This window comes from Chrysoperla carnea, chromosome 3 (assembly GCF_905475395.1).
Source record: "Chrysoperla carnea chromosome 3, inChrCarn1.1, whole genome shotgun sequence".
Taxonomy (NCBI): Eukaryota; Metazoa; Arthropoda; class Insecta; order Neuroptera; family Chrysopidae; genus Chrysoperla; species Chrysoperla carnea.
This window is the reverse complement of record NC_058339.1, coordinates 49,844,343-49,861,774: the sequence shown is the minus strand read 5'-3', so window position 1 is coordinate 49,861,774 and position 17,432 is coordinate 49,844,343. Positions and strand designations below refer to the sequence as shown.

Sequence of the window (17,432 nt, the reverse complement as noted above, 5' to 3'; positions counted from 1 at the left end):
ATAAGTTCTACGGACCCAAGACCCAATTGACCTATGTTGCTCATTTACGAACTTAACCTATAACTTGGTAACACCTATACCAAAATTTTGTCCATAGTATCAATATTTTTAAGCGTTGCAAACTAGGGACTAAACTTAGAATACCTTAGTATATTTCATATACATGGTATAATAGTATATTTCATATACATGGTATAACAACATTTTGATACACACATGATTAACAACCGTATAAATGGAATATTAAAGGAATGCAAACTTAATAATTATTCTATTCGTGACTGCAAGATCCGACTTATTATATCTCGGGTTTTTCTGAATAATGAACTAAAGTTGAAAATTTAAACAAGTGCTTATATATGGAGGAATTCGAAAATAGTACACATATCTATATTAAATCTACCGAGATTTATTTAATCTATCGTGCGTAATAGAAATCAGCCCATAAAATTTTTAAACTGATACGATAGTGTATTCAAAACTGTTATCACCTATAAATAGGGTATTATCGTTAGTCAAAAATAAATTATGAAATTTGAAAAAAATTAAAATTTATGTAAAAATATACCTAAATATTCTGATTTCGAGTTATAAAAGCACATTTTTCTTTTAAAATATTAAAATTAAAAATCGTATTTTTTAAACTATATCACGTGATCTAAAACGAGGGCAAGCCTTGCTGTCATATCGGTATGAGCCATACATCATCAATTAGTTCAGTGTAGGCAGCTGGGTATAATATATACATAGATAATAAGTATTTATATTTATTATAATCAGATGTCTATGAATATATCTGTCAAACTTATTTGTGCTATTTCGTGTAATGATACCGATATTACGTCATCAAATTGGATGCCCGCGTTTTTGACAGTTTAAAAAAGGTTTAAAATTTAATTTAAGTTTTTGGCAAGAAAGCGTGTGTATTTTTCAGAAATAGATTTTTGGCGGCTTTTTATTAGCAAAATCAACATTTTGAAGTATTTTTTCAAATATAGTAGAATACCCTATTATTGGAGTCACCTTTCTCCTAAGCCCAATTCTATAGGGTGAACATTTTGAATGCACCCAATGTGATTATTGATATGTATCGTTCGTTTTTCATGGATTAAGGACTTGCTATAATTTTTAAAGACCTAAATTCAAATTTATAAAGAAATGGATGAATACATTCGATTATCAAATATACAAGCAAATTTCCAAAAAATTTGCAGAACTTGTTTATTAGAAAAAGATAACTTACGAGGAATTTTTGGTATTGTAGATTTATTAAAGGAATGTACTTCAATACAAGTAAGTACAATCAATATTAAATGTGATTAATTTCATATCACAGATTCAGACAAACGCGTACAAAATAGATTTAAGTCTTATTTTACTTAAGTAAAACTCAGTGTGTGATCGTAACTACATAAAAAACAACAACTTAGATTGGTTGGATCCACTCGAAAACTTATCTTAATTCGACCCAACTAATTCAATCTGCGTGTCTTAGTGCATTGCACTAAGACATTATTATTTCTACACACTGGACACGAATATCTTTGTTTAAATATTAACAGAATTATTATGTTAAATTTTTAGATTGACATGACGGATGATTTACCAAAATTAATTTGCGTTGAATGCATTAACAAACTAAATACTGCGTTTGAATTTAGAAAACAATGTGATGTGTCTCAAAAAATTCTACTACAACTAAGAGAATTTGGGGTACCACCTGTTAAACTTGAAGATGACGCAAATGACATTGATATTAAATCGGAAGATTCTTATAATATAAACGACGATAATTTCGATACATGCGATGAAAGTAATAAACTCAAAACTAACAGTGAATTTAGTTATATGAATGTTAAACCGTTAAGTAATGTAGAAGGCTTTACTGAAACTACCACAAGCGATGATAAAAATATTTTGGATTCAGCCAAGAAAAATATTAACTTAGAAAGTACAAAGACTAAAACTGGAAAGAATAGTTTACCAAGTGATGTCAAAAAGAAACCTTCAAAAAAGAAACTAAAGACAGAAAATAGTGATTTAATTAATGACGATGACGATTGGGATGACATTCCTAAAATTAAAAAAACTAAAGGTAAAGGTGTCAAAAATGCTAAAAGTACTAAAAAACCTACAAAACAGAAGGTAAAGAAGAAAGTGGAAGTGAAGGAAGAGGAGAAAAAAGATGACGATACTCCTGAAACTGGATTACCATGTCCGAAATGTAAAAGACGTTTTGAATTAGAACCAGATTTAGAACTTCATATGCTGAAACATCAAAAATTTGAATATTTTATTTGTCCTAAATGCTCAAAATCATTCAGAACTGAGAAGAGTTTAAAACAACATTTCGATACACATATGATTAACAAACCATATAAATGTACTGTTTGTGATCAACGTTTTTCGATGTCGGGGGATCGGAATCGCCATATTGTGCGGATTCATACAGGTAATTATTTTGTGGCAACTAACAAATTTTCAAAAAAAGTTACATTTTATATTTTTTTTAATCTAGGTGAAACACCTTACGTATGCGCGTCATGTGGTAAACGGTTTGCAGATTCAAGTAAATTGGCACGTCACATGAAATATCATCTTAATATTAGAAAATTCGAATGTACAGTTTGTTCTAAAAGATTTATGTCTTCATCAGAGCATCGAATTCATATGCGTAAACATACTGGTGAAAAACCTTATTTATGTACAGAATGTGGAAAAGGTTTTAGTCACGCTGATAACTACAAAATACATAAACTAAAACATACAGGAGAACGCCCGTTTCCATGTACAGAATGTGACAAGAGTTTTCTTTCTAAAACACATTTAAAATCTCATATGCTTTCTCATACTGGCGAAAAACCGTTTGTGTGTGAAATATGTAATATGGGTTTTGGTAGAAAACATAATATGATTATACATGTTCGAACCCATACTGGTAAGATATTATTATTTGCACATATAAATATTTTTTAGATAAAATTTATAAATATCCTTTAAATTTATTATTATTAAACGCTTATATTTCGAAAATAATGAGGTAAGATAAAAAATGTCAATAGTCAAAAAGTGTTTATAAAAGCCCAAACTATAATATTATATGGTTTTCAAATCAAATTTTTTACCAGAACAATAAAATAATCTTTATTTTCGTTGATAACGAATTTTCTTACTTCTCTATGACGTTTTTTCATTCGTCAAAATCCGTATCATATTTCGTACGTTTTCGGATCTTTAAATCGTGATAAAAAAGTGAATGAGAATTCACATTTTGTGATTTCCAAACCCAGACTCCCGATCCATTTATCGGACTAAGGACTAATAGACCTTTTTCATGAAAAACAGAAATGCTTTTTGTTAATTTTTTATGAAAATATAGGTCGAGTAGAAGGTCTGTAACTCGAAAATTACGCATTTTTATCAATAAAAACACTATGAAAAAAATTGTAAAAAAGTCACAATATTTGAAATTATTTTAAATCATTATTAACTACTATTAATTTTATTTTAGGTGAGAGACCGTACAGTTGTGATATTTGTGATAAGACTTTTATATCTAATAAGAATATAGCAGCCCATAAACGAACGCATCATAAAGAAAAAGAGGAAAAAATACCAATCTATTTGGGATATAATAAATTAACATACTAAAACAACAACATGAATCCACAGGATAATGTATATTTCTAGTTTGTGTTTATACAGCACAGAAAAAAGAGCTGAGTAATATTTTGGATCAGTACTTTGAAACCTTATCTAATACTCCTTCTACGATAGCTAAACACGAAGTGAACTAGGTTGAGAAATTGGTCCAACTCACAAATTTCTAAATATTTTTTTTTCCGAAAAAAAAAATGTTCTTGAGGCGTTTTGAAATTATCATATCCTCAAACAAAATTTATTTTGCCAAAAATCCAAAAAACATATTTGAGATAATTTGAAATTTGAACACAACAATCTTTGCCATTAAAAATTAATATTTTTAAAAGGCCAACCAGGTTCACTTCGTATTCAGCTATTGCAGAAGAATTATTAAACTAGTTTTCAAGGTGCCTAAAATAACTACTCCAAAATGTCACTCAGCCCTCCTTCTGGTAGATACTCCAAATAATGGGTCTATCGTACAAAAAGCTAAATATAGGTTTGACAAATTTCAATATAACTCCCTCCCCCCTTTAAAAATCTAAAATATTTTTATTCGGTAGAACTACTTTGTCTGTTTCTAACATACATTTGACAGTACTGAATTAGACTACATTCTTGAGTTCTCGAAAACGGCGCTGGATTTACTGGTTAAAAAAATAACGAGGAAGTGAAGAACAAAAAAATGTTTTGAACAAAAGTTGTTAATTATTTATGAAGAAAAATTTTCGAATTTAAAGTTTTTCTCTATTTCTTACCAGCTATTTAATGATAACTTATGTACTGGGAAAGTATTAATAAGCAGTGCATCGTGTTTTAAATACAAAGTTCAAATTAATTAGTATTACATTCGTATTATCATTTTATTTGTTTTTATCATTAATTTTTATATGGATGTATTTGTAAGTTTTAATTTTACTTTACATGTTTAGTAATTTATTTTTATATAATTGAATGTATATCATCGATGTCAGATAATATAGTTTTATTTCATTTAATTTTTTTTAACATTAGTGAAAAAAAATTCCTCACAAGAGTTTTTTCTTGTTTTATACGAGAAATTGAATAAATTAATTTTTTTTTTTTTTGTATCTGTAGCCAAAATTTTTTTCTTTTTCGGGGAAGAAAATAATAATATAAAAATGATTTTTAAATGATCTGAGATTCCAATTATATAATTGGGGCAGTCTTACGAATTCAGGTTAAAAATTGGCTGGGAAATAATAGCTTGCTTTTTAATTATTCTAATTAAAATATTTTACATTTGATCAGACAATTTATTAAAACTTTTTGCAAAATATTGAATATTCAAAAGATGCATTTTTTAAATTATACTAGTTTATTATTTATATTTAACTAGTATATTTATATTAGTAGAAAAAAATTTATTTAAAGTTTTTGCAGAATATTGAAAGGTTGTATTTTTTGAATTATACTAGTTTATTATTTATAATAATTTATTTATATTTAACTTATATTATTTCGGTAGAGAAAATTTTTTCCCATGTATTTACGAAAATTGTTTAGAGTTAATAAGTAAATAAGTGGCTGTCTAGGGCAATATAATGCCGAATTTTTTATTTTATCTGATGGGTAGTTAAATTTAACTGTTGAATTTTCCATTTAAGAAAGACTGTATCTAACGATTAAAAAAAGAAACATAACTAAACAATATTCTGAGTGTAAGTAAACAAATTATTAAAAACAAAACATATTATTATTAATAAAACAAAAGATTTAGATAATTAAAAAATCATTTATTTTCAAAACATGTTTTCATATTGTACTAGTTTAACGATAACATTTCCACAATAATACGTCAAAATAAACTGTTTTCTCTGCAATTTTGAATTTTTTCCCCCTTTTTGCCACACTAGTAGGGCTAAGATCTTGTCATTAAAAATAGCTTTAACTTTTAAATTTTTCTTAAAAAGGGGCATTCAAACTAATAAGTCAACGTTTATAGGGTTGCCGTTACAAAAAAAACCGCTCAATGTTTTCAAATATTTTATTTTTGAAAATAAAGTGATAAATAACAAAAAATGGTATTTCCATATAATTTTAAAAATAAGTTAATCGTGAGATTATATAAAAATATATAAAAAATTGCACAAATTATGTTCTTTAGACACGAAGACATAAATTATTGTAATTTTTGAAATGGATATAGATATAGATTGGAAATACCAATCTCGATAGAAAAGTGCAACGATTTACTGATACATATGTGATGCAAAAGGCAGGTGGCGGGTGTAAAAGTATATGTCTATGGAAATAGATCGAAAAGTAAAGTTTAAAAGATTTATTAATTCTTAAATAATATCGTATAGGCTAGCTTCAAAATAGCCCAAATTGTGGAAAAACGCCCAATCTGACAACCCTGAATGTTTAGAAATAGCTTTTCGATTTTATGGCCACGTCACGCGTGATGAGCGACAGTCAAATATTGACAGATTCTTCCAATGAATTCTATTGAATTTTGATCTAGCGATAGATTTTACAATCAGTAAATATTACTAAATGAAATATCTTGTTTTAAACGGAGTCTCTGAGTAATCATACGTTAACTAATTATATTTTATATCATTCATAAATTAGTCTTAATTTGTCGGAAATCGGAATACTCTGAATGCACCCACCCAATATGTTGATTTTTCATGGGTCAAGACGTTAACACTTATAAAAAACTAGTCGTAAAATTAAAATTTCTAACAAAATGGATGAATATATTCGATTATCAAATATACAAGCAAATTTTCAGAATATTTGTAGAACTTGTTTAATAGAAAAACATAACTTACAAGCAATTTTCCGTCTTGTAGATTTATTAAAAGAATGCACTTCAATACAAGTAAGTATAGTAAATATCAACACATTAATATTTAATTTTTAAAAAATTGGCTTTATTTTCTAGATTGATCTGGAGGACGATTTACCAAAATTAATTTGCATTGAATGTACTAACAAACTAAATACTGCGTTTGAATTTAAAAAACAATGTGAAGTGTCTCAAAAAATTTTGTCCCAACTCAGAGAATTTGGAGTAACGCCTGTTAAACTTGAAAGCAATGGTTTAAATTCTCAACAATTAGAAGCAAATGAAATCGACATTAAATCCGAGGATTCTTATAATATAAACGAGGATAATTCCGATACATGCAATGAAAACAATAAATATAAAATTAACAGTGTATTTAGTTATGTGAATATTAAACCGTTTAATAATGAAGATGATTTTATTGAAACAAGCGAAAATAAAAATAATTTGGATGCTTCAAAGAAACAAAATATTAACTTAGATAGTACAAATACTAATATTGGGAAGAATAGTTTACTTTCTTCTGACCTTGATGAGCAACCGTTAAACAAAAGACTAAAGTTAGAAAACAGTGAATCAACTCCTGAAGACAACCATTGTGAAGTTTCCAATAAAAGTAGTGATGAAATTGTAAAGTTAAGAAAAAATAAAGGTAAAAAAAGTACCAAAGGTAATAAAAAATCTAGTAAACAAAAGGACAAGAATAAATTGGAGGTGATAAAAGATGATGATACAATTCAAAATGGACTACCATGCCCACAATGTAAAAAATGTTTTGAATTAGATGTAGATTTGGAAATTCATATGCTAAAACATCAAAAATATAATGATAATACTTGTCCTAAATGCTCAAGAACTTTCGAAAACGAAAAAAATTTAAAACAGCATTTTAATACCCACATGATTAACAAACCGTACAAATGCAATGTTTGTGATAGAAGCTTCGCAGGATCATGTGATCGTAATCGACATATTTTACGAATTCATACGGGTAATTAGATGTATTTTAAACAAAAAGTTTCAAAAAAAAAGTAACAGTCTTTGTTTTTTAATTTAGGTGAAAAACCTTTCATATGTTCATCATGTGGTAAACGATTTGCAGATTCAAGTAAATTATCACGTCATATGAAATATCATCTTGATGTTAAAAAATTCATCTGTACAGTTTGCTCTAAATCATTTATGTTTTCGTCAGATCTTCAAAGTCATATACGAGTTCATTCTGGTGAAAAACCTTATTTATGTACAGAATGTGGAAAAAGCTTTAGTCATTCGAACGGATTAAAACTACATAAACTAAAACATACAGGAGAACGTCCATTTCCATGTACAGAATGTGAAAAGAGTTTTCTCTTAAATAAACATTTAAAAGTTCATATGCGTTCTCATACAGGTGAAAAGCCATATGTGTGTAAAATATGCGATATGGCCTTTACAAGATCAGATTATCTTGTTGTGCACACCCGATCACATACTGGTAAGATTTATATACTGTATACATTTAGAGTTTCAGACAATATAGTGTTAGAAAATAAAATTTTTAGAAAAAAAAACCCCCTATACGATTTTTAATGCAGTGAGATAAATATTCGATTATTTGAATAGGGAATTTTAATGAAATTTAAATTTGGTTCAAATATTTTTCTTCCGTAACTTTAATGACTGGACATTTCAACTAAATCATTTTTTTCGTAATTAATATATTTTTAATTACTTAAAATTAATTAATAAAAGTACAAATTCAGTGAGGGCATTTAAAAATTTCTAAAACGGAAATTCAAATTTTTATACGGACGTGACATCAAAGTACGGGCTTGTCAAATTTGTTGACATACTGTATGATATTAATTACTTACATTTTATATGGTATTTCATTAAATTATACTATTCTACGGCTTTTTATTAGAAAACTTAATAATAACGAGTGTAAATTCTGTGTAGTAAATTCATTTTTTAAAGTGTAAATTATACATTGAACTGTCACCAATTGACAGATCACGTACTTATACGTCATCAACAGAGCGCCAAAAAACTGCGTTAAATATCTCAAAATTATAATGTATTTTAAATATTTTTTTACAATTAAATACAGCATTTTTAAGCAGTATTTATATTTTTTACTTTGTTATAACGGTATAAACAATGAATTAAAAATATAAAAAAATTAATTAATATTCCCTATTAACTACGTCAGTATTTGTTATTAGTAAGTGTAAGTTACTTAAAAACTCAATATGTTAAAACGTAACCAATTCCGTTCGCGGTATGCCTAGGTTAACGGGTTCGATTCCTGCCGTCACAACAAAAATGAATTTAATTAATAGTTGTGATAGGCTGGTGTAGTGCATGGTATATGCATGAAGGAGATGCACTTAGCCTGTGAAAATGATTGAGGAGAATGGGCTCTATAGCCTAAGAGTCCTTTGTAGACAGCCAATATAAACTAATTAACCAACCATCTAAGTGTAACTTATTGTGGAGGAATGTCTTCCATAAAATATTTTTACTATCCAAGGAAAATAGAAAGATATTGCTCTTTCGGTCACAGTCTACTATTTTTCAAAATGTGTTTCAAAAATAAAATGTTGTTACACAATTTAAGGTAGTTTGTTATCCAAATCACTTAGTTAAATTAGCAAAAATTTTTTAATTGTTTTTCACTAATATTACAAAAAAACCCTTTATTGAAAATACAACTATAATTCATTGATTTTAATTTTATTTTAGGGGAGAGGCCGTATTCTTGTAAGATTTGTGAAAAGACTTTTAAATCAAGCAAAGATGTATATCAACATAAACGAACACATAATAAAGGAAGGTAAAACTTGTTAATTTTTTACTAAATAAGTTAAATAATAATAAAAAATAAATAATTTTCATTTACTTGTTTAATATTGCCTTTCCACCATGTGTTTCCTTATACCGATTGTAAGCTATCTCGTTAGCCATATAAATATATGAAGTAAGAAGAGTTTTCAATAGACGTTATTATGTATAAGACAAAGAGGGGATGTGTGCTGTGTGTTATGGTTATGTGTTACTGTGCGTGATTGGTGTTATATGTGTACAACTTCAAGTGATGAATCTGACAGGTTGGGTTAATGTATACACATATACAACCCCTCTTTGTTTTATACATAAGAACTTTCCTTACTTTAATATTTATATAATATAATATTTATATAACATAAATAACTAACGATATGGCTTCAAACAGTATATGTATTACAAACATAAAAAAAAGTGCAAACATGTAGTTGTAATAGTACAATTACCCTTTTCCATATCATCATTTCGCTTCTTCATCGGGGTCAATTTCACGAACATTTTTGTGTTTGTGTTCAATTTATTTTTTCAACGGTGGGCTAATGAAAAATTATATTTTGACAGTAAAAAATCCTTTTGTATTATAGCAGTTCATTCAAATTAATTGGTACGCCTAGAACTCATGAAAAGTGGTATAAAATATTATCAGAGACTAAGTATATTGTATCTTATAATCTAATATTTAACAAGTGAAAACAAACAATTGACTGAGTTAATTGTTGAAATAACATGTATAAACAGTTTTGATTACTCTGTCACATTACACATATATACATGTCACACATATATAACTTAATAGCTATAACAAACATACTATACAATTTGCGCTCTCACGGGTAAACAGTGATGTTTACGAAAAAATGTTTCAAACAAAAGTTGTTTATATTTTTATAAGAAACATTTTTTACATTTAAACTTTTGTTCTATCACTAACGGTTTACAAGATGGGTCAACCCAGACCCAAGACCCAATTGACCTATGTTGCTCATACGAACTCACTGTTTACGCCCTCAGCACGCTATAAAAATTTCAGCTTGATATCTCTTTTCTTTTTTGAGTAATCGTGATGATAGACAGACAGACAACCGGAAATGGACTAATTAGGTGATTTTATGAACACCTATACCAAAATTTTTTTCGTAGCATCAATATTTTTAAGCGTTACAAACTTGGGACTAAACTTAATATACTATGTATATTTTATATATACATGGTATAATTATTGCGGTACGGAATCCTGGAAAGAATATGAATTTTATATTTATAATACTTTCATTTAGAATTAGACAGTTCTACTATGTTACTTTCTTTCTAATAATTTAAAAGTGTTAAATACAGATTTACGAAATGAACGAAAATTTACGATTACCAAATTTACAAATAAATTTTCAGAAAATTTGTAGAACCTGTTTGACAGATAAAGATAATTTACAAACTATTTTTCGCATTATAGATTTATTAAAAGAATGCACTTCAATACAAGTAAGTACAATGATACCTTTAATTAATAAACCAAAAATGTTTTATTATTGATAAACAAAAATTAATTTTAGATTGACATAGAGGATGATTTACCAAAATTAATTTGCCTTGATTGTGTTAATAAACTGAATAATGCATTTGAATTTCGAAAACAATGTGAAGTATCTCAAAAAATTTTGTTACAACTTAGAGGAATTGACAAAACACCTGTTATATTTCAAAATAAAGTTTCAAACATTCGATTACATAAAACCGAAAATTTAGATATAAACGATATCGATATTAAATCTGAGAGTTCTTATAATATAAATGATGATAACTCGGATACATGTGATGAAAATAATAAACTTAAAATTAATGATATACTTAATGTTGCGAAAACAAAGCTAAGTAAAGTAGATGGTTTTTCTGAAACTAATGTAAATGCAACTAAAACTATTTTCGATATTTCTAAGAAAAAAAATAATAATTTTGAAAATAAAAGTTCTAACGCAGTGAATAATAGTCCGTCTTTTGATTTTGATGACCAACCTTTAAGTGAAAGATTAAAGATCGAAAACAATGATTCAGTTCATGAAGATAACGATTGTGATATCTCTGATCAATGTAACAATGAGCCTGTAATTTTGAGAAAAAATAAATCTAATAAAAAAACGAAACAAAAAGATAAACAAAAATTAAGTGTGAAAACCAAAGACGACAAAACAGATGGACTCCCATGTTCTCAGTGTGATAAATACTTTGAATTTGAAGTAGATCTAGAAATGCATATGTTGAAACATCAAAAATTTGACAATTTTAGTTGTCCTAAGTGTCCAAAGATTTTTGATAACTCGCACAGTTTAAAACGACATTTTAACACACACATGATTAACAAGCCATATAAATGCAAGTTTTGTGATAAAAGTTTTGCTGGAGCTGGTGATCGAAATCGCCATTTAAGAATTCATACCGGTATATATAATAATAATATTTTGTTGAGAAGTTCGTTTAAGGCCGTTTTACATAAGCTTCTAAATATTTTCAAAACATGCCAAAAATAAACTTCACTATTTTCTGGTACCCAAACCAACTCATATCATCCTAAAATTTGTTTGGGTTTAGGTTTTAGATTTTTAGATTTTCTTATGCTGAAAATTGTTTTGAAAAATATTAAATTTCATGGCTATTGTCTCGCTATGAGAATTGTATCAGAAAATTCTAATTTTTATACCATGCATATATGCAATATGCAAAGTATACTAAGTTTAGTCCAAAGTTTGTAACGCTTAAAAATATTGATGCTACGAACAAAATTTTGTTATAGGTGTTCATAAAATCACCTAATTAGTCGATCTTCGGTTGTCCGTCCGTCCGTCTGTCAACTCGATAACTCAAAAACGAAAAAAGATATCAAGCTGAAATTTTTACAGCGTACTCAGGACGTAAAAAATGAGGTCAAGTTCGTAAATGAGCAACATAGGTCAATTGGGTCTTGGGTCCGTAGGACACATCTTGTAAACCGTTAGAGATAGAACCAAAGTTTTATTGTAAAAAATATTTCTTATAAAAGAATAACCAACTTTTGTTTGAAACATTTTTTCGTAAACATCACTGTTTACCCGTGAGGACGCAAATTAGGCCTAAATTGTATAGTATGTATTATATGGGAATATCAGAAGATTATGTATGTGTGACATGTATGTATGTGTAATGTGATAGAGTAACCAACACTGTCTATGCATGGTATTTTAACAATTAACTCAGTCAATTGTTAGTTTTCATTTGTTATTATACTTATTAAGGTTATTATAATACAATTATCATAAAAATTTGAAGTCGATTGACCTAATTCGAGATAAATTTAATTAAAATTCATATAATTCACGATGAGAGCATAGGAGAGGTTGTGTGTTCTTTAATTCTGAAAAAAAACTAACCTTCGGGAATTTTCAGAAAACTGACTGACCTAGTTAAAAAAAGAAAAACCGACATTATTGACCGTTTCATTGTTGAGATATACTAACGAAAGGTTAATCAATTTTATTTTTGAATAGAAAAGACTACAGTTAGACTATTGGTGGTTGAAGAGAGATATCTACAATGGTGTTGGGAGACAACAACCTTGAACTTTAAAATTATAATATAGTAACAGAAATTAGTAACAAAATTTGAAGCTCATTGGAGAAAGGCCTTATTCGAAAGTTCCGTCAATATTTTTTTGTATATTCGTCAAACGTTGTCATGACATTTATATTTTTACACTTCAGGTGAAAAACCATACATATGCTCATCGTGCGGTAAGCGATATCCAGATTCTAGTGGATTATCAGCACATATGAAGTACCATATTGGTATAAAAAGTTTTGTTTGTACAATTTGTTCCAAATCATTTTTGTTTCCATCAGAACTTCAATGTCATATGCGTGTGCATACTGGTGAAAAACCTTATTTATGTACTATTTGTGGAGATAGTTTTAGTCAATGCTACAGCTTAACAGTACATAAACGAAAACATACTGGAGAGCGTCCGTATTCATGTACAGAATGTGATAAGAGTTTTAGTTCAAATAAACAATTAAAATTTCATATGCATACACATACAGGAGAAAAGCCATATATTTGTACACTTTGTGATGCCAGTTTTGCTAGACCAGAGTCTCTTGTTATACACACACGAACACATACAGGTAATATTCAAGAATATTTGTGGGGTGTTTTGTAAAAAAAGTTCTTTCCTCTTATACTTCTACCAATGTTCAATAATTTAGGAGCAATCAGTAAAATAAAATTTAATAGTAAATACAGGAGAGTCTCAGTAAACCGATCATTCAGTAGTCCGACACGTTCAGTCGTAATCCGAACACTTCGTCCGGATTGGTGTAATACATAAACCTTATAAAGTTTATCAGTGCCGTGGCGGGAAACAGTTTAGTAAAATCACACATGGATGTTGTTATGTATTGAAACGTAACTCTCTCTCTCTTTCAATTTTCACTTATATCTCCCTCTCAAGATTGATCATACATTTTCGTAACATTAACATTCTATTCATACATTCTCCAGGTCAAGTGTGTCTAAAGAAGTTTTACTTCAAAAATTGTGTTTAAATAATTTTAAAATCGCCATTTTTACCTGCAGAGGAATAATGCGCACTCCTACTTAACGCAGTAAACGACACTGCTCTCTGTTACCACTTTATTTTTATATCAAATTTCAATAATAAAAAAGAAATAGAAAAAATCCAGTCGACCTGAAATTCACTGTTTTGTAACGTTGCTACCTCTTACACTATACCTACAATTAATAAAAAAATATTATTCGTACGAATATGAAGCTGAAATTATTTTTCAAGGTTTTCAATGCTCAAAATTTATAAAAGCAATATTTTCTTGATTTTAGTCGTTTGTTTCTAGTAATAGCAGGATCTTAATTAACGACTTATTACATTACACCATTTATTAACAATACTTGAAAAACAATTTAATATGTATTAATTCTTATTAATTTTTTTAGGAGAAAGACCCTATTGTTGTAATTTATGTGAAAAAAAATTTATGTCAAGTAAACATTTATCACAACATAAGCGAACACATAATAAAGAAAAATAAATTGTTAAGACGAGTAAATAACAAAATATTTTCGTTATATGTATTTATATTTATGGTAAAATAAACTGTAAAATTTTATTGTATCTTAATTATTTAAAATTTGATAAAATTATACCTAGTGTTCAGTTTACATCTAGGTATAGGCCTACCACGAGTATAACAGAATACATGCGTTAAGCAATGTATCTAAGAAAGAGGTGTTATAGGCATGTGTTGAAGCTTCGATAGACGTTGAGTTAGTTGTAAGACGCTTGGAGTTGTAAGACATACTTTGCAATTTCATATAACGCATCTATAATACCTCTTACTTACATGCATTGCTTAACGCATGTACTCTGTCATACTCGTGGTAGACGTCTATGCCCAGATGTAAACTGAACGATTAGTATATTAATATTATTATATTGTATATTAATAGGAAATTTCATTCTTTACAAAAATTCTTTCGATCTTTTTTCGCTAAAATCAATAGTGTAGCAGTTATGGCATTAAAAAACTAAAATTAATCGACGTATTTTCGAGTTAAGCTTTCTTAACTTGCGAGGCATGCGCCTAGTTAACAGCCAATAGAAAGTAGGCACAATGATACCCTGCCTCTTCCCCCTGAGTGAGACTCATCCCACTCGGTTATACTCCACCCCTTTTAAAATATTCCCCACCAAATATATCTGATGTACAGCACAGTGTCGCATATTTTTATACCACGTATATATGAAATATGCATAGTATATTAAGTTTAGTTCCAAGTTTGTAACGCTTAAAAATAATGATGCTAGGAAAAAAATTTTGTCATAGGTGTTCATAAAATCACCTAATTAGTCCATTTCCGGTTGTCCGTCCATCCGTCCGTCTGTGGACACGATAATTCAAAAACGAAAAAAGATATCAAGCTGAAATTTTTACAGCGTACTCAGGACGTAAAAAGTGAGGTCAAGTTCGTAAATGAGCATCATAGGTCTATTGGGTCTTGGGTCCGTAGGACCCATCTTGTAAACCGATAGAGATAGAACAAAAGTTTAAATGTAAAAAATGTTCCTTATCAAAAATTTAACAACTTTTGTTTGTAACATTTTTTCGTAAACATCACTGTTTACCCGTGAGGGCGCCAATTAGGCGGAAATTTTATAATATGTACTATACTTAATTATCAGTTATGTATGTGTCACATGTTTGTATGTGTAATGTGATAAAGAAATCAACACTGACTATGCATGGTATTTCAACAATTAACTCAGTCAATTGTTTGTTTTCATTTGTTTATTCATAAATATTTAAACTATTCAATAATAAAAAAATTACTAAAATTTATTTGAACGAATAGGCAGCTCTACTTTGCGTATTCCATTCAAAATTATTATTATATTATTTTCGATTTTTTGGAATTTTTTTAAGGGGTACCCCTTTTTACAAAATCGAAAAAATCGAGAAAATTTTTTTGTCTCTGATTTTGATAAAACTCTGTTTATAAGATAATTTTGACCCTAAAAATTCAAAAATGGTATTTATGTAACGATTAGGAAACTAGTTTCGGAGATATCGAGCCAAAATATGGGATAATGGGTGATATTTCAAAAACTATGCTTTCAATCATCAAATGAATACGATTTTTGAATTTTTTGGGTCAAAATTACCTTATATATTAAGTTTTATCCAAATCAGAAACCATAAATTTTTTTCGATTTTTTGGAATTTTTTTAAGGGGTACCCCTTTACAAAAATCGAAAAAATCGAAAAAAAAATATTGGCTCCGATTTCGATAAAACTCTGTTTATAAGGTAATTTTGACCCATAATTTACAAAAATCGTATTTATATAACGATTAGGAAACTAGTTTCGGAAATATCGAGCCAAAATATGGGATAATGGGTGATATTTCAAAAACTATGCTTTCAATCATCAAATGAATACGATTTTTGAATTTTTTGGGTCAAAATTACCTTATATATTAAGTTTTATCCAAATCAGAAACCATAAATTTTTTTCGATTTTTTGGAATTTTTTTAAGGGGTACCCCTTTACAAAAATCGAAAAAATTGAAAAAAAAATATTGGCTCCGATTTCGATCAAACTCTGTTTATAAGGTAATTTTGACCCATAATTTACAAAAATCGTATTTATGTAACGATTAGGAAACTAGTTTCGGAGATATCGAGCCAAAATATGGGATAATGGGTGATATTTCAAAAACTATGCTTCCAATCATCAAATGAATACGAATTTTGAATTTTTTGGGTCAAAATTACCTTATATACTAAGTTTTATCCAAATCAGAAACCATAAATTTTTTTCGATTTTTTGGAATTTTTTTAAGGGGTGTACCCCTTTACAAAAATCGAAAAAATCGAAAAAAAAATATTGGCTCCGATTTCGATAAAACTCTGTTTATAAGGTAATTTTGATCCATAAATTACAAAAATGGTATTAATATAACGGTTAGGCAACTAGTTTCGGAGATATCGAGCCAAAATATGAGAAAATGGGTGATATTTCTAAAACTATGCTTTCAATCAACAAATGAATACGATTTTTGAATTTTTGGGTCAAAATTACCTTATATACTAAGTTTCATTCAAATCAGAAACCATAAATTTTTTTCGATTTTTTGTTTATGTACTTTAGTTTATGTATATGAAATATACCAAGGTATACTAAGTTTTGTCCCAAGTTTGTAACGCTTAAAAATATTGATGCTATGAACAAAATTTTGTCATAGGTGTTCATAAAATCATTAAATTAGTCCATTTTCGGTCTGTCTGTCTGTCGTCTGTCCATCTGTCATCACGATAACTAAAAAACGAAAAAACATATCAAGCTGAAATTTTTATATAATCCATCTAAGTGAGCAGTATTATATACATGTGTTCTCTCCCACTCTATGCAGGCACACACCAGAAGAACTGTTGTATAGCTGAAAAGACATCGAAGCCACGATACAAGTCTTTTTTTGCAATTTCATATAACATCTATAATATCTCTTATTTAGATGCATTGCTTAACGCATGTACTTTGTCATACTCGCGATATTTATATGCCTAGATGTAAATCGAACTAGTGGTATATGTGTGACATATATG

At 28.3% G+C, this 17,432-nt stretch overlaps 2 protein-coding genes across 2 annotated transcripts; both read left to right on the top strand.

Moving 5' to 3' along the window:
• The first annotated feature begins 1,158 nt into the window (after positions 1 to 1,158).
• Positions 1,159 to 3,860, top strand: LOC123296085 (zinc finger protein 583-like). The gene is made up of 4 exons (XM_044877545.1): positions 1,159 to 1,293; positions 1,585 to 2,452; positions 2,519 to 2,938; positions 3,512 to 3,860. Exons 1-4 carry the CDS (start codon positions 1,159 to 1,161, stop codon positions 3,649 to 3,651), a joined length of 1,563 nt encoding a protein of 520 aa, XP_044733480.1. The 3' UTR covers positions 3,652 to 3,860.
• A 2,456-nt stretch (positions 3,861 to 6,316) lies between these two features.
• Positions 6,317 to 14,366, top strand: LOC123296084 (zinc finger protein 888-like). The gene is made up of 8 exons (XM_044877544.1): positions 6,317 to 6,493; positions 6,557 to 7,451; positions 7,518 to 7,937; positions 9,188 to 9,278; positions 10,690 to 10,768; positions 10,840 to 11,722; positions 13,018 to 13,437; positions 14,264 to 14,366. The coding sequence occupies exons 1-8, from the start codon at positions 6,359 to 6,361 to the stop codon at positions 14,356 to 14,358; spliced, it is 3,018 nt and encodes a 1,005-aa protein (XP_044733479.1). The 5' UTR covers positions 6,317 to 6,358; the 3' UTR covers positions 14,359 to 14,366.
• Positions 14,367 to 17,432: the final 3,066 nt, after the last annotated feature.

Coding starts and splice junctions, on each gene's coding strand:
- LOC123296085 (XM_044877545.1), top strand. CDS start 1,159: ATGGATGAATACATTCGATTATCAAATATACAAGCAAATTTCCAAAAA. Junction 1,294..1,584: donor AGGAATGTACTTCAATACAA/GTAAGTACAATC, acceptor TTAAATTTTTAG/ATTGACATGACGGATGATTT. Junction 2,453..2,518: donor TATTGTGCGGATTCATACAG/GTAATTATTTTG, acceptor TTTTTAATCTAG/GTGAAACACCTTACGTATGC.
- LOC123296084 (XM_044877544.1), top strand. CDS start 6,359: ATGGATGAATATATTCGATTATCAAATATACAAGCAAATTTTCAGAAT. Junction 7,452..7,517: donor TATTTTACGAATTCATACGG/GTAATTAGATGT, acceptor TTTTTAATTTAG/GTGAAAAACCTTTCATATGT. Junction 13,438..14,263: donor ACACACACGAACACATACAG/GTAATATTCAAG, acceptor TAATTTTTTTAG/GAGAAAGACCCTATTGTTGT.